This window comes from Macaca fascicularis, chromosome X (genome assembly GCF_037993035.2).
Source record: "Macaca fascicularis isolate 582-1 chromosome X, T2T-MFA8v1.1".
Classification (NCBI taxonomy): domain Eukaryota; kingdom Metazoa; phylum Chordata; class Mammalia; order Primates; family Cercopithecidae; genus Macaca; species Macaca fascicularis.
Window position 1 is genome coordinate 104313711 of NC_088395.1, and position 27461 is coordinate 104341171.

General features: G+C 39.1%; 1 protein-coding gene across 5 annotated transcripts in view; it reads left to right on the top strand.

Moving 5' to 3' along the window:
- The window catches only part of DIAPH2 (diaphanous related formin 2), a 919127-nt gene extending 905277 nt beyond the window's left edge, over window positions 1-13850 (top strand). For all 5 annotated transcript variants that reach the window (XM_065538079.1, XM_065538080.1, XM_065538081.1 and 2 more), the window contains one exon: window positions 8165-13850. In XM_065538079.1, coding sequence (XP_065394151.1) covers window positions 8165-8229 — 65 coding nt within the window. In that variant the 3' untranslated portion in view covers window positions 8230-13850. The remainder of the gene's footprint in view (window positions 1-8164) is intronic.
- Window positions 13851-27461: the final 13611 nt, after the last annotated feature.

The window sequence follows — 27461 nt, forward strand, 5'->3', positions numbered from 1 at the left end:
TGAACTTCCCTTGTACTTAAAATGCAATGATGCTACAAGGGACAATATAGTTAGTTTCATGTTCTAGTTGTTGGTACATTTATCCTTTCTACCCTAATAGCGTATAAGGGTGCCTGTTCAGGTTCCCTGCAGATAGCTTATGCAGTAACAATGTATGGATAGACAGAAGAAAGCCTTTCTTTTCCTTGTATTAATGTCAAAATACATTCCCTCTATGAAAGCAGCAGAGCTGAAGGTGAATTCAAGGATCAGTTTCTGATTCGTTGTAATGATTGGATGATTATTTAATCAACAGACAAGTTTCTAGAAACTGCTATGTGTAAGCCACTATCATAGACACCTGGAGCATCTCTGTTATAGTTTGTGTGGTTTCTGTTAGCTTGCTCTTCAATGTAAGTTTCACATATATAACTTCCTTGGAAGCTTTACTAACTATTGCCTAACTTTCTTCATGTATTTATTTGTCACCCTTGTCTATATTTTCTAGATATGCAGGCATCCTCATCAGACTTTGAACATCATAGAGAGAAAATCTGTCTTACAACCCAATTCCATTCTCTAGTAAAGAAGCAAACATAATGCATGGCTCATGTACAAAACCAAGGACATCTTAAAAAATCTATTCACTAGCTTTGACATTGAGTCCAAAGATAATCAATAGCAAGGTCTGTGGCAGTTGAAATACTGAACAATACACTGATGTAATTTTTTCTGAACCATTCTTTTCTAAGATTTCTTGAAATGCCCACGTTATCAATTATGTAAATGCCAGTCATTCAGAACCCCAAGAGGTTGGCTGTACATGTTATAAAAATATCATGTTTATGATAGATAAAAGTAAGGATTGCATATTTTCTACATTTGTAGTTTAATGTGGATATGTTTTTAATGCCTTGAAATAACATTATTGTACTATGTGATTTTACTTTTATCAGGTATTTCAATCTTCCTAAAGTTACTATAATTGAGTTTGTTTGATAATGTACCTTTATATTAGTACGAGACTTGATAGTTTGCAAAATATGAGGTTCATAATAGAGATAGAGAGTAGAGTTACTACCTGGCAGGGAGGATAAGAAGAAAGTGAAATATAGAAAAGTGATTTAATCTCACTACTGCAGTTTTGTAAAATATAATTTGTTTTTCCCCTAGCACAGCAGAGTTTCATGCTGATAACAAGCTACTGAATTAATAAATCCATTGCAACTATTGAGATTTTTCCTTTAATAGCATAACGAATGCTGAGCACTAAGAAAAGGAAAGGCGTTCTTTGTACAGAAGTTACCTCTAGCAGATCTACATCCCTATGCATGGGAAAAATACCAACATCATACCGTGAACAATATCAATGTGAAAGTAATCTGTGCATCTCAATTAGAATACTGTATTTTCTACACAAAAGCACTCTGTTTGGTGGAACACATTTGCTTATTTTCCAATTGGAAAGACATTTAGGGGTCTATTTTGTTATCATTACATGTGTTTAAGTCCAATTACAGTTAATGGGAGTCGTGTGTCTATAGTCACAGTAGCCTCTGAACTATTTCAACATTATTGCTTTCCATTACCATCCTCGTTAAAATAACTTTCATTTCTTCTACCAAACTGAACTACCACAGTAATCTAGGTTTCTGTTTTCTTTGCACGGATTTATTTGCATGTAATGAAGGATACAGATTACACAACATGACCTGTTTCTAGTTTGCACATTATAATGTCATTGAGATTAGAATAGGTCTAGAACTATTTAATTGTTAAGTGGAGGTAATCGATTGGCTTCTAGACAAGTACCCACTGGGTTTGTTTATCTAGCTGTGTTATTTTTAAGTTGTTTTGGGATTATAGCATGTAGAGTTCTAAAATGTGTCCTAAAAACTACATAGTTTAAATGAAAATGTAAGTAATGGAGGTTTAACTCCACCAGATATTAAAACATATCATGAGGCTGAAATAATGAAATCAGAAGCTATTGGCACAAAAATATGGAATAATCTCAATATCAGTGGAACAGAAACCCTAGTATAGCAATTTAATATATGATAAAGGAGTTACCATGAATCATTATAGAAATTTCATGATTATTCAACAAATAGTGCGAGGACAGCCCATCTCCTCTTTGTAAGAAAAAAAAAGAAACAAACTGGTGTGCAAACTTACACGACATCGTATAACAAAATGAATTACAGATCATTTAAATAGTTAAATATAAAATAAACAAGAGAAACCTTAAAGAGCAAGAACTCATATAGTTGAATGTCACATGTCTCGGGCTAGAGAAAAGGACTTTCTAAGCTTAAAAACAAAGAAACAAATCACAGTGTAAAAGATTGATAGATTTAGTTTCATAAAAACAACAACAAACAATGAAACCATATGTTCCTAAAAACCTACAACACAAAATAAATAACAATCAACAAGCAATCAACAAACTAAGGAAAATATTTCTAATAAATATTTCAATTGTTTAGTATCCCTAATATGTACCATTTAAAATAAAAACAAAAGCAGAAACCTAAGATCCCAATAGATAAATGGGCAAAAGACACGATCAGTACAGAAAGGAAGACATATGAAAAGTTCCACCTAATTAGTATTTGAATAAATGCAAAAAGAATGAATCAGATGCAATTTTTTCACTTTTTATATTAGCACATTTTAAAAAGATTAATACCTAATGAAGAGATGAGATACACAAATTCATATATTGCCAATTGGATTTAAATTAATACAACTATTCTGGAATACATTTGGACTTACTTTTGCATACCCTGACAATGCCACTTCTACATATGGCATTTGTAAAGACGTAACTATCATGTTCCAGAATTTTACTGACATGGAACATTTCTACAATACAATATTAAATGAAAAGGTAGAACACCAAACTGCATATGTAGTTTGAGCTCAGTATATATATATATATATATATATATATATATATACATACACACACACACACACACATACACACACACAAAAGACACTATTCTGGTCACAGTGAGGAGAAAGAATCTAGTCAACTAGTAGAGCAATTGGCTGTCCCCCACAAAGAGATTAGGCTCAAGCCTAATTTGGCTGCCACCTTGCAGTCATTTCTGGTGAGTAAGAAACTATATCCAAGTCAGGATTTCTAAAATCACAGAGAAAAGCATAAATAAAACCATTTTGGACACAAGGGGGAAAAAACTTAAGTCCATATGAGATGATTTCAGTATAACAGTCCAAAATAAATCATCTTTCTCTCATCAGTGCTTGGGATGCAAATAGCTACTCCATGGAAATTTTTGGAAGCAACATAAAAAAGTTTTCTTGGTTTCCTTAGTCTAAGCTGCAGTAGACCCAGACCTCCACTCGCTCTTTGCTAGAAACAATGCCTGACCACTGACGGTAAATCTGCCACATCATCACTTTCAAAGGGCTTTGGAGAAAGCAAAGCTCATTGTAAATTACAGAAGATTTCTTTTACTTTGTTTTCTAGCCTACTAATTGGCATTAAAATGGGATATTTTGTAACACTATGTATATAAGGGTCATAGACTTCATTTATGTTATCCTGCTGTGAGGGACTAGTAAATAATGTTAGGTCAACATTGGTATCTCTACATGCCTATGAAGCACCATAGGGAAAGAAACAGCCTTCCCCTAGGCCACAACAGATGGACACCTAACCTTGTGGGGAATGAATAATGGACATGGCCCTTTTATAACAGTTTTTTTCAATCCCAAGTTTACCTCCTCATGCCATATTCAAGATACAGCCTTGTGCTTTTGGCACTCACTCACTGTGTTAGAGGATTGTTTGCACACTCCCAGGTTACATAACGCAGGCTTGAGTCCTCCAGTCTATCTCATGTCACATTGTGTTTAAGCTTTATCTGTACTGTGCTTATTCCCAGTTATTTCACTTGACAAAGTTTTCAGTAAGAAGGAAATTAATGATGTAGATTTAGGTGTGGATCTGAAACTTTGTGACATTCAGGTATTTTGTGGATGATGTGCTTTGTACATCGTTGCTGAATAAATGATTGCATGAATGAATTCTAAAGCAATACTATAATGGGTTTAGTCCATTTACTGCAGAACTCAGTTAGGAAGGTTTTGAGATGAATGCCAAATCAATTTATGCTTAGAAAAGGCATAAAGCTTCTTATATGACAGCAGGGAAAGCCTTGACATCTGTTTGAGCTGGTTAACCTGATATTCAGAAGCTGCAGAACCATGTTTAAGCTGGGCCATGGTTTTATAGTTTTTTTTGGTGAAAGATTTGAATATTACTTTTGTTTTGGCCATGCTTTCTCCATAAGATGCACATTTTCTTTCTTTCTTTCTTTCTTTCTTTCTTTCTTTCTTTCTTTCTTTCTTTCTTTCTTTCTTTCTTTTTTTCTGTCTGTCTGTCTCTCTCTCTCTCTCTCCTTCCTTCCTTCCTTCCTTCCTTCCTTCCTCCTTTCCTTTCCTTTCCTTTCCTTTCCCTTCCTTTCCCTTCCTCCCTTCCTTCCTTCCCCCCTTTTTCTTTTTTCTTTTTTGAGATGGAGTTTCGCTCTTGTTGCCCAGACTGGCAATAGCGCGATCTCTGCTCACCACAACCTCTGCTTCCCCAGTTCAAGCAATTCTCCTGCCTCAGCCTCCTGAGTAGCTGGGATTATAGGCATGCGCCACCATGCCCGGCTAATTTTGTATTTTTAGTAGAGACCGGGTTTCTCCATGTTGGTCAGGCTGGTCTCAAACTCTCAACCTCAGGTGATCCGCCCACCTCAGCCACCCAAAGTGCTGGGATTACAGGCAGGAGCCACCGTGCCGGGCCCAGGATGCACATTTTTGTATAACTATGTTCCTGTCTTCAACCTTATGCTTTATCCAGGTCACTCTTCATAGTCAGAATCTATTCACCTTTACGTGGGGCACATTTCAAAGCCTTTGATGAACAAAAAGAATCTGTTAGCGTATGCATAGCCGACTCTGGTGGATTTGGAAGGTCCATTTTGGGATTGATTTCTCAGGCTTATTGCTGCATTAATCCTCATGTTTACAAACATTAGAATCCCTTAATGAATTCTTAGACCATAATGTGTTAGTCTATGAAGAAAAATGACTCAGATGAAGAATATGACAACTCATGTTACCCCATCCTCCAATCAAGTGTGTTTTTCTGTATTTCATTGCACAATGTCCCCAAGAAGTATACATACATAGACAGACCCTCCTCTTCCATTTTTCTCTCTTTGGTTTCCAAAAAGATAACAGGCAGATTGGAAGGGATGCCACTACTTGTTAACAAAGCCCCCATATAATCTCAGGTAAATACATGTGTTGTCAACGATTGACTTTTTGAAGGAGAAGCCTGTATTTTTTTCGCCTAAACTATACTAGTATTAGGAGAATGAGACTAGTTAGAAAAGTGAATTGGATTCAGGCTGGGTCTCATGGAGCTCTCAGATCATATCACATGAGCACCCAGTTTCTCCACCTGTTTCCAAAGAGGACATACAACCATGTCCACTATCACCCAAATTAATGTATCACTTCTGGCAGCAATCATATCTAACGTTTGCCCTTTTCTCATAAATATGATGCCAGCTATGAGTCCTGACCTTATGAGGGCCAGGCCATGGCTTTTTCCCCATTAGTTTTTAATACTATAAATATAAAAGTTGTATTTCAAACAATTGAGTGATATTCAATCTCTACTTAAAAGAAGACATGACTCCAAACATGGAAGTCATCATCATTAGATTGCTAGCCATTAGAATGTGAAGATAAGTGAAACCAAATTTACACACACAAAAACACGCAGAGTATAAGAGTGTGTGTGTACATATATATACACACACACACACATATATTTATAATTATATATATGTGTGTGTATATGTTTGTTGGTTTTTTTAACTAAATTAGTTTTAACATACATACAGAGAGTTGGAAATACAAGGTCCAGATCAGCCATTGCTGCTATTGTTTCTAATGATATTTTTTTCATAAAGGTTGTAGGTTGACATTATGAAAATGTAAGTGGCAACTTTTACAGAATTGCTTCTTATAATTATCTCATTAATATTGGGACACATTAGACATCCAGAGAGGTGTGGGAGGTAGAGGCAAAGAAGAAAAGGAGAAAGGAAAAAAGGGAGGGAGAAAATCTAGAATAATTATGTTTTGTGCATGTCAAAAGCTGCATTTAGGCCCTGACCTCAATGTTTATCCTGCCTTGCAAAAGCTTTCATGTCTTTTCGTCAGTTTGTTTTGACTTGAAACTTTGTTTTCTCATACCAGATGACACCAGTAAGTTGCACATTGATGTGAAGCCTTACATCCCATCATTTGTTGCTGCAAAGCTGGGTTTTTGGATGTGGTACTTGTCTTGGACCTAGTGGGTAGTGAGTGATGGTGTGGGGTGCCAGTAGCATTACTGAAGTGAAGTGTGGATGCCTGTTGACCTTAGTGTGTAGGACCACCAAGGCACAAGTCTTTTTTCAAGTCAGCATGATCCTCTGGGAATGCTACCATCATTCTCATGTCTGGTAGCTTTAACACCAAACACTTTCATGCTAGCAATGCAATGGGAACCATTATATTGTAATCTCATTTTTAAATGTTTTCTAAGAAGTAGAAAACCAATCTGTATGCAAACCAGTGACATCTAAGTAATAAGTCCTTTATTCAGGAATGTTATCTTCACATTTTTAGCTGAATTGTGATCTATATCTCAAACTAAATAATGGATTTTTTAATGGTATCTTCAAAAGGATACCCAAATAATCCATCACTCAGATATATCTCTGAGTAGAGAAAATGCCTTTCTTTCTTTCTCACCTCTCAGTGATATTATTGCATTATGAAGCACTCAGTAGGCTTTAAGTTTATGGCTGGTTGGCTCAGGACACTCATACCGTGGTGTTAATGAGGCTGGGGTCATGGAGGCCCGTTAGCTTTCCTCTGCCTGCTGACCACAGACTACCGGGAAATCAGTCAAGAGATGGTAGCACAGACAAGAAAGGCACCATGGCAAAACCTCAGCAGTTCTGAGTTTTTCCTAGCCATATAACAGGCAGGATGTGTTAGTTGGGTGTCATCATCTCAAGGAGGAAATGAGTAGCAGCTTGGGAAGCCCCAACCTTCACCTCCGAACAAAGCAGGTCTGACATTTAGGCATTAACTTTGCATTATAATCCCCCATCATACCATTGATTTGCTGTGTAACCTTCATCACTGAAGCACAGATAATAGGATAGAATGAAATGGGCTTACCTCCCGGGGATGTTGTGTGAATTAGCAAATTAACGAGTGTAAAGTGTTAGCATTTATGTAAGTGCTGGTGGTTGTCATTATTTCTAGGGACCTAGTCTCATTCTAAATAGAGAATCTAAGTATATTATGCTTTTGTCAGAAAGGGATTTTCACCCACATCAATTGCATTTAAGCGGAGCATAAAACAGAGGTGATAATAACATAGTAGTGATCATTGCAATGCAGAGCTGTAAACCTTTTCCCTATTAAAGCTAGAACTATTTTCAGCAACTTTCAGTGCTTTTAAACTTTGTTTTCCAAGTTTTGTTATCTCTATAATAATTATTCTTCCTGTGACGGGAGGTGGGAATGGGACCTAGAATAGGTCCTATTCATTATTCATTCCCATAATGACTATATATTGAATTTTTTTACATCATACAATCAAGCAAATTTCGTAGCTAGTGTGATTGACACATACTGCAATCATTGTAAAAAATAAAAACTCTTTTCTGCTCTGCCCATGCTGGTGTCCTCTAGAGGTAGCCAACATACAGATTGAAAACTCATGGGGAATTGAAGTGCTTTCCAACAAAAGGTGCTGTATATAGATCTTTTCAATTTAACATCTTTACCAAAGAATTTTGTTGTTGCCTGCTATTTCCAAGGGGACTGTGCTTGAGAGAATGCTTCCATTTCTTTTATCACTCTGACTTCGCTTACCAAGAAAAAGTCATTTATTGCTGATTGCAGAACTCTTGAACTCAGCCGGGCAGCTGCCGCATGAACTCCTCAGATCTGAGTTCCTTGTTACTTATTTACATATTCATTTGAAGTGATTTTTCAGGACTATTTGAAAACCTTTCTCAACCTAACATCATGTAATAGCAAAGATCTAAAGCTTACCATGCTTTTGGTTCTTTTTCACTTTGTCTTACAGATAACAGACGAGTACCTTTGGAAAGGTCACGCTCTCGCCACAATGGAGCTATCTCATCTAAGTGATTCCTGATGCCAAAGAATATGAAAATATTTAAGTAAACAAAATGATGCATTTTGAGAAGAACAAAGTGTGCACTCAGCGGCTGGAAAGGGAATAAGTGCATTTCTGCAAAGATCAAGATAAGCTGGATGAAGTAGTGTGCATTTGTAATACTATTGCAAGACTCCTCCCACAATTATTCTAATCTGAATACAGTTATCAGGATTGCAAAATGTGTTCCATTTTAGTGTAAAGATGTGTATCATTTGTAATTGTGTGTGACCTGACTGTGATGATGAAAGTGTAAGAAATTGAAGAGTTCTAAGGCTTTCAAAAACATTCAGTCTGTCAAAAATTTAAAATCTTAAATGTGTAAGTCACCCCCACCAAAAACAAAAGAGAAGAAAAAGAATAGAAAGTATTATCCAGTGTCAGCTTCCAATTCCTGTTACATATATAATAGAAAAGGGCCAAGAAAAATATACATCTTGATTTGGAGAGGGGCTAATATTATGCACACTGTAAGAGAAGCCATTTTGGAAATTCATGAAAGTACTGCTCCACCCCAGTTGAGTTATTTAGAATCTTATCTCAAGTGAAAGCTGATGGATTCATCTGCTTTGGCTGAAATTAAACTTATCATTAGTCTAGCTAGCATTTCAGCATGATATTGCAAGCACTTCTCATTGCTAAAAATAAACCAAAGTTTAACCGAATCAGTTAGGGAAAGTGATTTAAACTTTATTTAAAGAGGTATTTTCTAATTATGCACAGATATCTACTTTATACAAATACTTTATATGGCTATTTTTGAGAAAACCCTCACATTTTAATGTTTATGCTAGGGATGAACCTGAAAATTCTATTACCTTTATTTAGATTTCAAAGACAAATATTGATTCCTATGCTCTGTGGTTTATTTCTTTTTTCTATTGCTTCTTTCTCCCTTGAGTCCCTTGAAGGCAGGGAATAGAATTCTAGAAAACCTGAGAGGAAAAAGAATTCTTTTTGCAGGAGGCAGCAGAAAACTGTCTAAAAGGTCAATTGTTTTATCTCCCTTTCTACTCTCTTTCCAATTTCACTTTGGTGGTCTGAAGAAGAAAAAAAATTTTATGTATGTATGTGTAAATATGTGTATATATTTATATCTCTTGCTACAGTAATTCCAACTAAGTGAACTTCTCAATTATCATCATACTTACTTACCTTATATTAACAAATTAAAATGATGCTGCCAAAACAAGTCTAGCAGGGAAAACAGGTTCTACATTTTTCTTAAATAGATTAGGGAGTAAAAGTTATACTTAACTTGTCTATTATTTTAAAATATACATTGAAATAATGTGGTATAACTTCTCTGGAGTGCAATTTTAAGTCTAATTCACGCAGATGATTGTGATTATTGTAAGAAATTTCTTACATGTATATTTCTTATAGAAAATACTGTTTCTACTCATTCAAAGCACATTGTAGATATTCAGAGAGAAGAACAAATGGCTGGCTTGGCAAATCCCCATCTGAGATAAAGTAAACAAGTGACCAGCAGCTTACAGATTCCTTTATATAGATGTATAATGATTCAAACTGCTGCCTTTGCCTCCAGTGCATCCTTACTTAGGTATTATACTTTAAAAAGCTCTGAAGCTGCTACAATAGAGAAAGCAAAAAGGGTGACAGTATCTGAGATTTTACAGTTCTATCCGATCTGAAAACACACATACACAAACGCACACATGTGCACACACACATTTAAGGGACATATCAGTTACACTGTTTTTTAACAACAAAAGTTTAGGTTCTAATTTATGTAAATACGTAATATGTGTATTTTTGACTTTACAATGTCTTTTCTGAAATCTTCGTGGTATGGCTTTTTTAATTCTTTTGACAGCTTATCAATCAGTCTGTAGGAGAGTGATTTTGAAAATGTTAACCCTGACTAAAATTTGGGAGCATATGCCTAGCTATATTATCAAGCTGGTCAAGGTAGAAATACTGATATGTATCACCTTTTCCAGACGCAAACTTGCCTTATTTTCTAGTTTGTGAACAAGAACGAATGAAGTACTATTATTGATAACTTATATATTTTTATTTAGAGCAAATCCCACTTGCTTTTCACAAACATTAAAAAACTTTTCAGGGTCTTTCATGAAGTTCCAATAATTGAGTTAAAAGGTTTGTTTCCCAGATTTATAATGGTCCTGCTCTAGCCATTTGCAGTTTTGTTTTAGATTGAAAAGTATCACTAAAATAACTATATAGTGACATTTTTAGTATGAAACCAAATTACACTAAGGTCTTTTGTTGGCCATATTACTGCCACATGTGAGAAGCACCATTTATGCAGATTTTCTTCAGAATATTTTTTTAAAGGTACAGAATTCTTAAAATATTAACTAATTGCATCCATCTCCTTTGGCTGCTGTAACCAATTACCAATATGATGGCTTAACACAACAGAACCTTATTTGCTTACATTTCTTGAGGGCAGCAAAGCCATGCTCCCTCCAGAGGCCCTAGAGGAGAATCTTTCCTTGCCACATCCACCTTCTGGTGGCTCGTGGCATTTTTTGGCTTATGGCCACATTTCTCTTTCTGCTGTGTCTTCACATCACCTTCCTCTGTGTACCTAATCTCCCTCTGCCTCTGTTTTATAAGGATCCTTATTATGACTTATAGAGACTACCCAGATGACTCCAGGATAATCTCCTCACCTCATGATTCTTAACTTAATTACATCTGCAAGGCCTCCTTTTCCAAATAAGATAACATTCACGGGTTTTGGGGATTAGGATGTGGCTATATCTTTTAGGAAGCCACTCTTAGCCCACCCAAGTCTGCCCTCTGGCCCAAAATTTATGTCTGTCTCATGTGTAAAGGACATTCATCCCATCCTAACATTCCCAAAAGTCTCAACCCATTTTGGACTCAATCCTAAGTCCAAAATCTCATTCAAATATCATCGGTTCAAAGGTTCCAAAGCTTATTATTTAGATAATCTAAATCAGGTATGAGTGAAACTCTGGTATGGTCTTTCCTGAGGCAAAATTCCTCTTCCTCTGAGAACCAGTGAAACAGAAAACTTATCTGCTTTCAAATTACAATGGTGGGAACAGGCATAGGATAACGGTTACAGACATTTCTGTTTCAAAAAGGAGAGAATGGAAAGTGGAATGGAGTCTCCTGTCCCAATCATTTTCAAAATCTAGCCAGACAAATTTCTCTTCTTATATTTCAAGACCTGGCAGTAATCCTCTTTCTCAGTGCTCCACCCTTTGGGCCTGTAGCTCTTCTTTCTTGGACTATGGATTGGGCCTCTGCCTCTGTGCCTGTGGCTTGCATTTCTTCCTGTGTTCCCACAGTTGGGCCTCTGCCTCTGTACCTGCAGTTCTGCTCTCAGGATGGTGCTTCCTTTATCTTGAAGGGTAGCACGTGTTTGCAGCTGAGTAGTTTTATCAATGGGTTTCCTACCTGTAGACTTTTGGCAGTCTCACAATCTTCTTTCATTTTATTCTGTCCCTGTCCCTTTTAGGCCCAGTTGGAAGTGTTTCTGCTGGTATAGCATTCTCAAAAACCTTGTGGGTCTTCCATGTATGTCACATTGATTCACACATTCAGAAAAGAGGGTTCTCACAGATTTTTCCTGAATAACCCCATCTCTATTCTTGGCTTCTGTTGAAACAGTCAAATAAATCCACAAGTTAATGCCTAACCTCTTCAGCACTAGCCAAAGGTTGTCAAGACACACCCTTGGGCTTATCTCCAGAGCACACTTTTCTAACAGTGAATCTCCTAATTTTAGCATCCTTTTTTTTGCAACCTGAATAGGCTCCGAATTTACCCAGTTATCAGGTACTGATTCCTTGTCCACTTATATGGTTCTTTTCTCTTAAAAAAATGTTTTTAAAATTTATTAGACATGACGTCTCACTCTGTCACCCAGGCTGCAGTGTAGTGGTGCAAACATAGCTCACTGTAACCTCAAACTCCCAGGCTCAAGCGATCCTCCTGCATCAGCCTTCCAAGTAGCTGGGTCTACAGGTGCATGCCACCATGCCTGGCTAATTTTTTGCATTTTTTGTAGATGCTTGATCTTGCTATGTTGCTCAGGCTGCTCTCGAACTCCTAGCCTCAAGCAATCCACCCATCTTGGCCTCCTAAAGTGCCAGATTACAGGTGTGAGCCCCCATGCCCAGCCTCTTTTGTCAATGTGTCTCTTTTCTGTCTTATTTTACTATAAGCACTAAGAAGAAACTAAGCTATACCTCTAACACTAGACTTGAAAATTTCCTCAGCTAAACATCCAAGTTCATCATTTATTCTACTTTTCACACTACTGTACTAGACGATTTAGATAAACTTTTTGCCACTATATGACCAGGATTCCCTTTCTTCCATTTTCCAATAAAATCTTCATTTCTTTCTAAACCATCACTATAAATGCCTTTAACATTCACACTTCTACCAACTGTCTGGTTAAGGCAATCTAGCTTTTTCTATCACACCCACCACAATTCTTCTAGTCTCTACCCATTATCCAGTTACAAAGCCATTTTCACATTTTAAGACATTTGTTACAGAAGTACCCGATTTCCCAGTTCCACAATCTGTATTAGATTCCTGTGGCTGCTGTAACAAATTACCCTCAAGCCCAGTGGCTTAAAACAATAGAAATTTATTATCTTGTTGTTTTGGAGGCCAAAAGTCCAAAATTGAGGGGTTGGCAGGGCTGAACTTCTTCTGGAGACTCTAGGGGAAGCACTCTTCCCATGTCTTCCAGTTTCTTGTGGCTGCCATCATTCCTTGGTTTGTGACTGCATCTCCCTCTGCTCTGTCTTCACATCACTTCCCCTCTGTATATATAATCTACCTCTGCCTCTCTCTTAAAAAGACACTTATGATGGGATTTAGGGCCCATCCAGATAGATTACCCATGTTAATTCCCTTATTCCAAGATTCTTAATTACATCTGAAAGGACCTTTTTTCCAAATAAGGTACTATCACAGGTTCCAGGGATTAGGATATTGAATATATTTTTGGGGGGGCGGGGGCACCGTGCAGCTCACTACAGTACTCATTGCACATAAATGAATTTTTCACTTTTTAAGATGCATTCATGGTGCTCAAACCAAATCGAAGTTTGTCTCTAAAAGCTACTGTCTGCACAGGCTACTGCATGCTTTGTTGTTAAATGGATGGATAGGCTATTCTAAATTTTGGTTGATACTTTTGCCCCCATGGCCAATTAACTTGAGAAAAATAATCGATCCCAACTCTGTGCTCTGATGTACCTCTTCTGCCCCTTTTTTGACGCCTTTGACCAGATGCCTTCTATGGTTCACAATACAGGCACAAAACTACCTCTGATACAGAAGGGTTCTTTACAAGCTTATTTTAAATACCGTGAATCCCTTACCTGAAGGGAGAGGTGAAAGCAAAGACTGCTTTGAGTGGGTATTGAGGGAGATTGTGTCCATACCAAGCCACCCTGAAGAAGTATTTCACTTGCAGTAGAACTGTGGATTTGTGCTCTCGTTTCACCTTGGAATAAACACCTATCTCTAAGCAGGACCAAGAATGACTTGCAATCTATATGTAATGGCTACTTACTTATTCAATAAAGTTAAGATATACATTAAATGTTGTACTGCCTATGATAATTAAGGTTAAATACAAGTGAAAAGGCATGAACTCTGAGGAGTCAAGACAGGATATGAGAACATTCTAGGAGGAGAGGCCTCAACCAAAGAGAAGTGCAGGAGTGTTTTTGTATGGGTCTGGTCAGGTAGAGATCATGGGATCATATTAAAAACATACTTGTAGGAATCATAAGGTTTTCTTTAGCACTGCTTGCTAGAGTAGTGGAGATACTGTGCAACTGAAAAGTTTAGAAACATCAGAAGGGTGATTTACATGCTCCAGAGAAACTATTTCAACAGAAAAGGTTTTGGTTTTGTTTTGTTTTGTTTTGTTTTGGTATTGAGTATAGAATTAAGCAAGTGGGCTTCAAATGCTCAGAAGGGTAAAAATCTGGAATGAGTAATAAAAGGACTGTAGATTATTATTTTCTGGAGAGCCTTCAATAGAATATCTCATCATGGGTGGGGTGACTTGAAGATGAAGATCTGGACAATGTAATAACCAGGTCTATAAATAATACGATCTGAAACATTTGTTTCCAAGGCAAACCAAACACCATTGTTTCCCTTGGAATGGTTTACATCAGGAATCAAATACATTGGCGTTTTCTCCCCGCTCAGACCCAAATAGGCAAATTCCTTAATAGGAAGTCTGCAAACGTTAGTATCCACAACTAGGAGAATTTGAGCTTAAGGCCAGAGCTCAAAGGAAAAATGGAAATCCAGAAATTAATATATATGCAATACATGTAACATGCTATATAGTTTTGATTTACAATAAAAATAAAGCTATAGCCAAATATCTCATTTACAGACTGAATTTATTTAAATGTCTAGAGTCCCATTGGCCACAAATAAAATATTATTACAGGTAGTGTCCATTTCAGCAAAAACAACTTGCAAATATATGAATTATGCAAATCACAACTTTGTTCCTAGTTCTTGGAGATGAGCCAGAGTTCAATCTTTAGTGATGATGACCTTATATCTTGGATAATAGCAGTTCAGCTAATATTTTCACCTATATCTTGGCTAATTGAGGTCCAGCCATCACCTTTTGATGTTTATGGGCAAAGTGTAAGCACTATTATCATATTATTTGACATAATAATAAATAAATAAAACCCCTCAACTTCTCTACTTTGTTAAAGTCTGCCTCCACCCCCACTCCCCAGTGGGGCTATTCTCATCACTGAGTGTCCATTTAATGGAAGTTGCTTTTTCAGGACACAATTATGAATTAAACATAGCTCCTGGCTTCAAGATCTCACAGTCTAGTAGGAGATGGGATATGTACAAACAGAATTGTAATTCAAGGTAGAAAGAAACTGATTGATATTGAAACTGATATAAGGCCTGTGGAGGTTCAGAAAAAGCAAGAATTTAGTTTTAGAGAGGTGGGGTGGTTATTGGGTGGGAAGCTGGGATCTGTGTAGATTTTGTGGAGTGGCTGGCATTTAAACTGAAATTTAAGAGGTAAGTAGATTTGGATCTGTGACACTGTTAGTCATTCAGTCAGTATTTACTGAGCACCTATTGTGTGCCACACACAATGCCAGGCTTTATGACAGTGAACCAGCTAGATGTGGTTCAAGATCTCATGGAACTGACATCTTTTTGAAGAGGGAGGGAGGGAAGGCATGAGCCGAGGTATAAACTTGGAACCTTGGTGCATACGCACAGAATATTGAACAATTCTGTTTGACTAGAGTGCAAGGTCCATGAATCACAGCAGTGGATGTGTGGTTTGGGCTTCTTGATTCTGTACAGGATAGGGAAATATTGAGGGGTTTTGAGCAAAGAAATTATTTGGAGCATTGAAGGAAGATGACTCTAGAAGCTCTATGTAGGACAGGTAGAGTGCGGAGAGGCCACAGAAGACCAACTTTGTTGGGAGTTTATTGCAATAATACTTATAAGAAATGAGGCCCCAAACTGGGGTAGCAGTTTTCAGTGGCACCACAGATATGCACAGTCGCAGCTCTGAGGCTTGCTATGATCCTTTTTTTTTTTTTTTTTTTTTGAGACGGAGTCGGAGTCTCGCTCTGTTGCCAGGCTGGAGTACAGTTGCATGATCTCGGCTCACTGCAACCTCCACCTCCCGGGTTCAAGCAATTCTCCTGCCTCAGCCTCCCGAGTAGCTGGGACTACAGGCGCATGCCGCCACACTTGGCTTTTTTTTTTTTTTTTTTTTTTTTTTTTTAGTAGAGATGGGGTTTCACTATGTTGCCCAGGCTAGTCTGAAGCTCCTGAGCTCAGGCAATCCACCTGCCTCAGCCTTCCAAGGTGCTAGGATTACTGGCATGAGCCACCACACCCGGCTGCTATGATCCTATTATCTGTACTGTCACATGGCTCATGCAAGCTTTATATGCAAGTAGCATCAAATCACAGAGACATGGAGCAGACAGGAGAACATGATTTCTGCAGAACTTATTCAGTAATATTATAGTGATTATGGTAATAAGAGCAAGGGTAAGATCTCTAGGTTGCTTTCTTTTCCTTTCCTTTCTTTCCCCATCCCCTTCAGTTCCCTTCCTTTTTCTTCCCTTTTCTTTTCTTTCTTTTCTTTTCCTTTCTCTTCCTTTTTTTTTTTTTTTTTAAACAACACTGAAAGCCAAAACATTAAATGGCCGTTCAAAGAAACAAAAAACTGACAAAGACTGAGTGGACATTAAAATATACTGATTCAGTTTTGGTTTCATACTGTCAGGAAAGAAAGCTATTTAGATAAAGTATAATTTATGGGAAAAGTTTCAGTGAGTTCATAACTAGGCCTTCTTAAGTGTCTGGTTAATATTTTAAGCTGTACATTTAAGAGGCTCTTGAACAATTACTATTCTCTAAAAGAACAGCAGATTCTCCCATTTTACTATGGTCCCAGTAATCTCTTAGACTTTCAAACTGTGCCCAAGTCTATTCCCTTTATGCTAAATGCCTTTCTACTCAAATAACTCTAAGACTTCCCTCCTAGGACATTCAGACGCTGGGTCATGTGACATTGAATAGCTTTGTTTTGGCTAATATTGTGTTCTTCAAGAATGAGGCCTGTTTTATGAATCTGCTGTATCTCCTTCCACCCCAAATACCTTGTGTTGCCATCCCTCCATTTTCCTACAAAAACTCAAATATCACGATGGGAATTAAATTGAAAATACCTAAGTACTATGAATTTTCTTTTTGAACAAGTCTCGGAAACCTATGGCATGTAATAGCACAGTGGCCCCGACTTTTGGACAAAAATCGCGTAATGGAGTGCTTTATGTGGCTGAACAACTGGTGGCACTTAATGATGGTGCTTGAGGGAAAGAGGGAGGGGAAATGAAAGGGGTCATGTACTAAGGCCCCTGGCAGAATTCAGTATAATGATAAAAATGAAAACATCTTCCAGATGTCAATGACTTTTTTACTTCAGAGCATCTGTGATAACAAAGCTGACTTGCTATGACCTTATGTCGTGTAGTACTTGGTATCATTGTAAGGACTTCACTCTTGACATCCATTATCCATCCTCACATTTCCTCTCAGTCTACAAACATCTTTAAGGTTCCACCATACTATTAAACAACAACCTTCAAGCTGTGACTCTTGACAAGGCTACCAATGACCTACCTAACTGCCAAATCCTGTGAATGCTTCTGAATCCTCATCCCACTTATTTTCTCTCATGTCTTCCACCAAGTGTACCTAGCCCTGTCTTCCCCTACCTCTCAGAAAACTCATTCCCCTTTATCATTGGTTGTCTTCAAATGACCCCTAAATATAGGCATTCTTTTATTTCACTAGGTTTTGGGAGAACAGGTAATGTTTGGTTACATCGGTAAGTTCTTTAGTGGTAATTTCTGAGATTTTGGTGCACCCATCACCCGAGCATTGTACACTGTACCCAATTTGTAGTCCTTTAGTCCTCAGCCCCCGACCCTTCCCACCAAATCTTCAAAGTCTATTGTATCATTCTTATGAACAGGCATTACTGTTAGTTGCCTTCATTTGTGTTTTTGTCACCTCCAGTGTCGTCTTAGCCACATCCACAGCTTCAAGAATTTCTTTCATGGAGATGACTCTGAGATCTTTCCTGGACCCCAAAACCACCTTCCCACCGAAAAGGATAGCTCACCCACTAAACTCCATATACTCCCCACCAAATATGTTCTTCTCCAGCAAACTTATCTTTCCATCCAGGTCACCTGTCTCAGTATTGGCACTAGCCTTTTCCCAATTTCTATAGTTAGAAACTCCGGAAGCATTTTGTATTATTCCTTCTCCCCTAATATCCAGCCAGGCACAGAAGTTGCTCTCCCTGTTTCAGTCTCTTACCTCTTCAACCCATTCTTCACACTCTAGAGAGAGCATCCTAAAATGCCTTTCTTGGCCCACTTCGAAAATCTTTGATTGTTCTCCTTAATTAACGAAACCAGGGCAGCCTTCAAAGGTCTCAGGAGCAGACCCAAACATAACTTTCACGCCTCTTCTACCTCATTCCTTAAGCCATGCCACACAGGATTTATCATTGGAACATACCAATACCAAACATATGATTACATCACTAACTGTGCATATACCTTCATGCCATTATACACACATGCACTTTGCTCTGACTGTTACGGCCTCCTGCCCAGCCTCACCCTTTTTCTCCTATCAATCCTTCAAGGACCAATGCCTTTCTGAAGCCTTTCTTAATTTTTCTTCCCCCATTAAAATAAATTGTGTTATCAATGCTCCCACAGCAATTTGTTCATACCTCTATTCTGGCCTTTATTTCATTCTGCCTTCTACTATAGTTAGTTGTCTGTGTCCTTGACTAAAGTGTAAGTTCCTTGATGGCAGTGACGGTCTCATTCATCTCTGGGCCTTTACACAAAGCAATTGCTCAATGAATTAATGTGTGGTGTCAACTTTCAGGGAATTAAACAAATGAAAAGGAATGTTTGCTACAGGTAATGGAAAATCATAGGTAATTTCCTCATCCAGGTGAGAACATAGCCTTCATCACTGTCCTGGGAACTGAGGACCTGCCTAAGGTCAGCATTAAGGACAAACTCCCCAAACTGTGTTTGGCTGGAAGTTGACTTTAGAGGAGTACTTTCAGGAGGTGACGATGGATTGAAGACAAGTAGGAAGTTTTTTTTTTCCCTCCAAGGTCAAGCTTTTAACAAGTGTCTGCAATGTACACTGAGGGATTTGGCTGTACTCCAATTATGCTAATATGTTTTATATATGGGCCTCCAGCATCCAGGAACCGCCTCCCTCAACAATTTAATAAGTGTAAATATCAAGGCAGAGTTGTAAATGTGGAACTTATTTGTAATGTACCAACCTTGTTATTATCAAATGTCACAGGGTATAAGTCATGGCAATTATGCTGCTTGCTTTTTATTACATTTATTTTACTTTTTAAAAGTGCAGTATATCCTCATAAGCTTCTCCTATTCTGCCCTACCTAAGGAACCTAGTGTGCCTGTGTGTTCTGGAGTCACAGAAGGCAGAAAATTTAGAGTTACAGGATTAGTGGGCATCCCTAGTAAGAAAGGGACCTCGTGAATCATTGACGCCCCTCATTGACACTATACCTCTACATTAGGCTTCACTGTGTATCTCAACAATTCAAGTTGTGAGACCTTGTGAGTTTCTCCATACAAAAGATTTCATGATTTAAAGCACAGAATGGTTCTTTCCTCCCCCCTCCTGCCATCCGAGCATGCAGATGTGTGTGCGTGGTTCTGTCATGGGAAAGCTGGTCATTTTGCACAAAGCCTTCAAACTCGATCGGCCAGCTTGGTGTGATACAGTTCAGAGTCACCTCTTCAGTGGTCTATTGGCAGGTGAAAGTGAGGGGAAGTGGGCCTGATTTTTCTGGTTAGGACCAGAAAGGCATCCACTATATCCAGCACATAATTCTCATTTCCCAGCAGTCTCTTTCTCCTCCCACTTCTTACTAAATTGCATCAACCACTCAGAAGGGGAAGGGTGGGTGAATCTCTTCCTTCATATAACTAAGCATTCCGTGGCAATAGTCCTCTTTTCTTGTAGAGGAGTCCTAGCCTATCTGCAGGCTTCAGCAGGCTTCCCTGGTATCAGGCAGAAAACCTGCCAAGCCAGAGAAATCTGTTGGCAAGTAGATCTGTTTTTAAGGGGTTTGAAAAGTGCCACTGCTTTCAAAGTTTCCTCGAAAGAGAAGGACCAAAAAGGAAAAAGTAATACTTCATCCTTGCTCCTAGGAGATACTTTAGTAGTCTTATTTCCCCTAAATCAAAGCACCCTCCTTTGTTTTTGGTTTATGATCCAACAACCATGTAAACAATAAGCTATTCATCTCTCCATCATTCATCCTACAAATATTCATTAACATCTACTGCATGACAGGCATTATGCTAGGCACTATATACTAGCAAAAGTAGACACGTTTTAGGTCTTCGTGAGCTTAGTCAAGTGGAGCATGCCAATGGTAAACAAATCAATAGGTGATTACAGTTGTGTTTAGTGCTTAGAAGGAAAGACTATTGATATTGTAGGAGAAAATAATGGGGTGTGTGTGTGTGTGTGTGTGTGTGTGTGTGTGTGTGTGTTGGAAAGGAAAGGGGCCTAAGTTACACTGGGTGGTCATGAAAGTCCTCTCTGAAGAAGTGATATTTAATTAAAGACCTAAAGGATGAGTAGGAGTCAGCCAGCACATCGGGGCCTATTGTGGGGGGGAGGGGGGATGGGGAGGGATAGCGTTAGGAGAAATACCTAATGTAAATGATGAGTTAATGGGTGCAGCACACCAATATGGCACATGTACACATATGTAACAAACCTGCACATTGTGCACATGTACCCTAGAACTTAAAGTATAATAATAAAAAAAAATTAAAACTGAGTAATTGTGTAGTCAATGTAAAGGAAGTAAAGTCCATATAATGGGATAGTGTATCTGTCAGCTTTTGCTAGGTTTGTATGATGGTTAAAAACACCCCCCAAACCTCAATTAGCAAAGGTATGCTGTGGCAGCCACAGGTCATCTGTGGCACTGCTTCATTGTGTCTTCTTCATTCTAGGATCCTGGCTGAAGGAGGAGCCCGTTTTTTTGGACATGCCAATCTTACGGCAGAGGGAAAAGAGCAAAGAATGCTGAACCTTGCCACAGCTTTCAATCTTCTGATCATATGTAGTGGAAGTTACTTTGGCTCACATCCCATTGGCCAAAGCAAGTTTTATGACCAAGCTCATATCAGTTCATCAGGGCACGTGGCAGGAAGCAGGAGGAAAAGGCAATCTATAGAAACAATAACGCAATCTGCCACAGCCCTTGTCTGAGTTCCACCTATACCTCTTACTAATAGACGTTTCAAATCTTTCACTAACTTCTCAGGGCCTCAGTTTCCTCACCTCTACAAATAATGTTTCAAACAACTGAAGAGAACCTAAGATGGTTTTTCCAGGGTCAGAGATAGCCCTCAATTTAGGAAGCAACTTGGGGGAACTGAAAATATATCATCTGGAATCTGAGGTTTCTCTACATTTACCTGTGGCATTTTCTTTCAATTACAATGATACAAGGAAGGCGAGTTTTAGCATGCTACCTTGGCCACTAACTAGCTATGTGATCTTGGACAACTTACTTAAATTCTGTGAGCTTTGGACTATTGTAAGGATCGTGTAAAATAATATATAGGACGAGTACATTTTGTGTATTTTCTGTATTACAATGCCATAAACATACTAATCATTATTATAATTATCTGACTGCCATAATCACCTCTACTAAGATCCAAAAAGCTGTCTCTCGGCCAGCCACGGTGACTCACGCCTGTAATCCCAGCACTTTGGGAGGCTGAGGCGGGCGGATCACCTGAGGTCAGGAGTTTGAGACCAGCCTGGCCAACATGGTGAAACCCTGTCTCCACTAAAAATACAAAAGTTAGCCCGGCATGGTGGTGGATGCCTGTAATCCCAGCTACTCAGAAGGCTGAGGCAGGAGAATCACTTGAACCTGGGAGGCGGAGATTGCAGTGAGCCAAGATCTTGCCACTGCCCTCCAGCCTGGGCAGCAGAGCAAGACTCGGTCTCAAAAATAAAATAAAATAAATCTGTCTCTCATACTCTCAATCCCATGTTTCACCCAGCCACCTCAAGCTCGCCATGTCAAAAATCAAACTTATTTTCCCTCTCAGGCAGTCCCCATTCAGTTCCCTCTCCAGACTTCCTGATGTTTATCACTGGCACTGATGTGCTTCTCATTGCCAAGGTCAGAAAACTTCACGTTATCTCTTGACAGCCACATCCCTACTCAGTTCTATCACTTCTCCTTCCACGGTATAGTTTACATTTCTCTCTTTCTGATTTCAAAGCTACCACCTAAGCCCAGAGCCTAGCACCTCACTCCTTGATTAATACACTAACTATTCTTACGGCCTTTAATTCACCCCAGCTCAAAGCAGCCTTTTGATGATCTGATTCCTGTGCTCAAAATCCTGCAGCAGCTCACCGGTGAATAAATAAAGTCCATACTCTTCAGCTGAGTGGCTGACATCCTTCAAAATTTGGCCTGGCCCACTTTTTCCAACCTTTCTTCTCACTCTTACCCATATACACCTTCTGCTGCAGCAGTACTGACCTAACTCACCATTCTCTGAAAATCTCCAGGATCTAGAATAGCACCGTCTGGGAGAAAATCTAATGCAAGCCACAGATATGATTTTAAATCATGTAGCACCTTCATTTTTTTAAATGAGAAACAAGTGAAATTCATTTTAACGTTTCTATTTTCCAAATATCATTTTCACATGTAATCCATCTAAAAATGAATAATGAAAAATTTTACATTTGTTCATACTATGTCTTCAACAATCCATAAGTATTTCACACTTCCAGCACATCTCAATTTGCACACACGAGCCACATGTTCAGGGCTCCATAGCTGCACGTGGCTGGGGCTACAGTATTGGACGGCAGAGATCTATCCCCCACCTTGTGGCTCAAGGCAAGCTCCCACTCAAATTAGCACCTGTGGAAATGCTGCCTTTCAAAGACCCAGCTTCATAGCCTCCAAGAAGTCTTCCCAGATTCTCTCAACTGAAAGTCATCTTTCCCATTTCCATGCTACAGCATACATATTATTTTAGTATATTAATACATTTCCAAATGTTTTGAGTAGATAACACATTCGTTTCAAACTCAGAGAGGGTACCGAAGGATATGCATACAACATTCCCAGCCCGTCCTCCTTCCCCCTTTTGTCTCCTTGGACTCTGGTGCTATACATAATACTCAATAAATATCTATTGAATTGCTCAATCAGAATGATTTTCTTAAAATGCTTTTTGCATATGACACCCTCACCCCCAGGAAAATAGCATCAACTTCTAATTGCCTACAGTATACTTTTTTTCTTTTCTTTCTTTCTTTCTTTTTTTTTTTTTTTTTTTTTTGAGACAGAGTCTCACTCTGTCGCCCAGGCTGGAGTACAGTGGCGCCAGCCCAGCTCACTGCAACCTCCGCCTCCTGGGTTCAAGCGATTCTCCTGCCTCAGCCTCCCGAGTAGCTAGAATTACAGGCATGCACCACCATGCCCGGCTAATGTTTTTGTATTTTTAGTAGAGACAAGGTTTTGCCATGTTGGCCAAGCTGGTCTCAAACTCCTGATACCTTCACAGTCAGGCCCAACTTTCCTTTCTAGACTAATGTTTACTCCCCAGAAACACACTCCTTGTTTTAAACAAGTCTCCTCACTGGAACTTTCGCACAGGTTGGTATGTATGGACCTATCTGCTTCTCTCTGTGTGTGTATATTTTATTGTAATGTCTTCCCAACTAGACTGTAATCCCCTGAAACAGAGGCAATGTCTAATGCCTTTATTCATCCCAGGACAGTACCTACAACTCGGTGATTCTCACTGCATGCTTGATGGGCTTGTAAATATCTTTCTCTAGGATTTCTTCCCTCCTTTCCTTTCCCTTGGGCCTGGCCGGCCCCAGGCTGGATGATAATTGTCCCGATTCTACGTTTCCTTTTGGCAGAGACAGAATACAGTTTGTTTCTGTAGTTCATTTTTATTTTTAAATCATTCTTTCCTCATTCAAATGATTCTCCAGCCAGAGAAGTTGTGGGCAGAGGCAGTGACAAAGGTCAAAGCACATAATAAGTGTACTTTCTGAGAGGGAGCTTTTCTTCCCATTTTAACATTTTTGTCTTGAATTCCGTTTACTTAAATCCAAAATCACTGCCTTTTCCTATGTCTCAAATAATGGAAGCTGCTTTGAGATTCACATCAAAAGCCAATATGGCACTATTATAATGGCTGTCTAGCACTTAAATAAAGCCCAGTAGTACTTATAACAGTATCAGCTCAAAAATGGGAAGCGTTACAATAGCTACCACTTAATGAGCACTATGTGGATGATACTATTCGAAAGCTTTACACCCTTCATTTTATTTAATCCCCACAGTCATCCTGAGATAAACTCTATTATTCATATTTTACAGATGACTCAACTAAGGCTCAGGGAGGCAGGGTGGTATGATCAAAGTGTCTATCAGAAAGTGATAGAGATGGAACTTGAACCCAGGCAGTATGGCTCCAGAACACATACTCCAACCCCTCGGCATATTCTCTCTCTTAGCTTGTGAGAGCCAATGCCTTTCCGGTGTATGTCGCTTGAAATCTGTGATAGTTGAACTCCTCAGGAGCACAGGTGCCATCAGCCTCGTCTCTGCGTCCCTATTGTTTCCTCTTCCCTTCACTTGGTTCAAAAAGAACTGTGCTGCTTTTCCACTAAGCCTCTTCACCATTTGACTGCTACTATCCGGGGAAGCCTCTCTATCTGCACTCTGTATCTAGAGTGTTCCTTGCCGCTCAAAATATGCTCCATGGTCCAGCAGCATCGGCATCACCGGGGAACTTGTTAGAAATGAAGCATCTCAGGCATCACCCCAGACTACTGAATCAGAATCTGCATTTTAACAGCTTCTCAGGTGATTCGTGTGCACATTAAAGCTTGAGAGCACTGCTCTCCATCTTTTGCAGTACTTACTCCCTTAGTAATTCCTTGCTGGAGTGTTCCGGACACAGAAGTCTAAAATCTATGACTGGAAAGGGAGGGAATCATTTAAGCTGCTCCCTGTTCCCTGGCCTTGAGGAGCTCCAAAATCAGTCAGAGACCATGCTAAGAGTAGATCTTGCTGTCGTTAGAGTAACAAATATGTGGATGAAATGAAAAGACAGCCACGTTAGCCATGATTCCCTTTCCATATTTCATTCATGCTCTCCCTGTATCTCACGCTGCCACAACACAGACGCTTTCTTTTGTATCATGGGAACATTTTTAATTAAAGCATTGGAACCTTTGAGAATAGACAATCCTTTAAAAGTTAAGTTTATCTGTATTTACAAGCCTCCATTTATTTGGCAGTGACAATAGGAAAAAAAACAAAAACAAAAAACCCTGTTGCTGAAGGCATATAGAGGAATGATTAAGCTAATTTACAATAATTGCTTTAATCTTGACATATTGAATTGTAGTGTCTAACTCTTTGAGTTCTCTCGGTCTGAGGTAAAGGAAAAATATATCACTGTGTTCGATATTGTACCTCTGAAGCACAGCGGAAATTTTGCCCTACAGTGCCAGCCTGTCACCCACGGTGTCCATGTGATAGAAGGGGAGAGACCACCCGCAATGTCTAATTGCCACTGTACTCACTCCTGTGCTTTAAGATAGAAAGCCCATGTTCAGAAGCAGAGCCATTAGCAGCTATTAATTTCTTAGCTCTAATAAATTGTCCAGACCAGGACTTAATTAGGGAAGACACTTAGGAACAGAACACAGGACAAGAGGACATGAAGGAGAACCAGGAATGAAATGAAGCCTGAGCAGCCAGGCAGGCCAGGAAGGGGCCCAGGATGGAGAGAGGGTAGTTGAGATGTATGGATATCAACTTTACTTACTTTCTGATCGTGTTTCAAGACATTCCGGCTGGCTGCTGCTTCTAAAGACTCCTATAGTTTTGCATCTATCCCTCTCCAGGAAGCACCTGGAGTAGGAAGAGCCATGGTATCTAAGGTGATATGAATGGTTTCTTCTTGCTCTTGGCAGCTCTGCTCACCTCTGCCTCCCCTGAGGCTGTCCACTTCTCTCCTTGATGGGACTGGCTGGGTCAGGCCTGGTTTTGCTTTCTGAGTGACTCAGGTCTGTGTCACTGATCAAGAGGAGGAAATCCTAATCATGAGTACAGCCCTTTCAAGTAAGAAACATGGAATTTCATCAAAAGGGACTGTGAGCTCTCCAAGACATTTGGCTGACAGTTATTGTCCCATTATTTTACTTTTAGAGAAACTACATTCTTCATCTTTGACCCTTCATGAACTCTGCTCCACCAGTGATTTCAATCTCAAAGTTTCCTGAAGGGCTTTGGCCAGATGTGACCAATAGCTCATCATGAGCTGATATCCGGTATAAGGCCTCAAACAATAGGAAGAAGATGATCATTATATTCAGGCAACATTTATATAGGTGTCTGTCTCCAGATTCTGGCAAGAAATTGCAAAAAAAATAAACTATTGCTTTTGAATTGGAAACAAAGTACTTGGCTGCTAAAAACGTGGCACTGCAGCCCACTTACAACAGTTGAGGGCATTACAACAGTTGGACTCTCTTGAGGTCAATGCTTTAAAGAAAAGTATTATCAGCAAGAAGCAAATATGGGTCATTCTTATTAATATTTCCATACTCTAACTTCCTTCTGAGGGGCTTAGTGCATTCTACCTCAATTATCTCACTTATCTTTGAGGGTTTTTAATTTTCTTGGGTGGGGTTGCGGGATGGGGAGGGTCGACACACAAGCACATACCCTTTAAGAGCTCACAGATGCTTTTACATCTAGCAACTTGTTTGAGCCTCATAAGTCCATGAGGTCTACAGAGATGATCATACCTTATTTGTGAAAGAACCATGTTTGAAAGCCAGGGCTTCCAGCACTACCTCCCAAATACCCTGAGAGTTGTGGCTCTCAGCACCACTGTTGCTGTGGGTAGCATTCACTGTTCTTTAACTTCCAAGGGTGTCAGGGTAGCCACGTGCTTCCAAAGAGGGGGCACCAGGGCCTTTTCCTTCCCCTGCTTCATTCGCTCTTTATTTCTTACACTCTGACTCCTTATTGAAGCTTTGTGGCCCTAAATGCAGTTTCTTTATCTGTCTCTTTCCCTCTAACTCCAGGTAGTATTTTAGCCTGGATAGTTCCCATAGGTATTTCTTTATACCTAAATTAAAAAGTGTTTCTTGACTTTCTTAAACCTGTGCCCTTTTCTGATCAACATCGTGCATGTCCTACCATTTCTCCCCCTCCCCTGCCCCTTGTAAAGACACTGAAATGGACATTCACCCCCAGTGGAGAGTTCAGGCTCCTGGTTTCCATAGCCTTCATCTTATCCCTACCAGCAGCCACATTTTTACCCATCTTTATTTCCTGTTTTAAGAAAGCAATATGCCGATTTTTTCTCTGCTACATAAGATGGCATAATATTGATAGGATCTTTCAAACTATTTCTCTCTGGCCCTGGTTCTGAAACATATAGCCCCTTGAGAAACATGGTTCTATTATTTCCTATCAAGTTTTATTATATTTAAAACTGTTTCC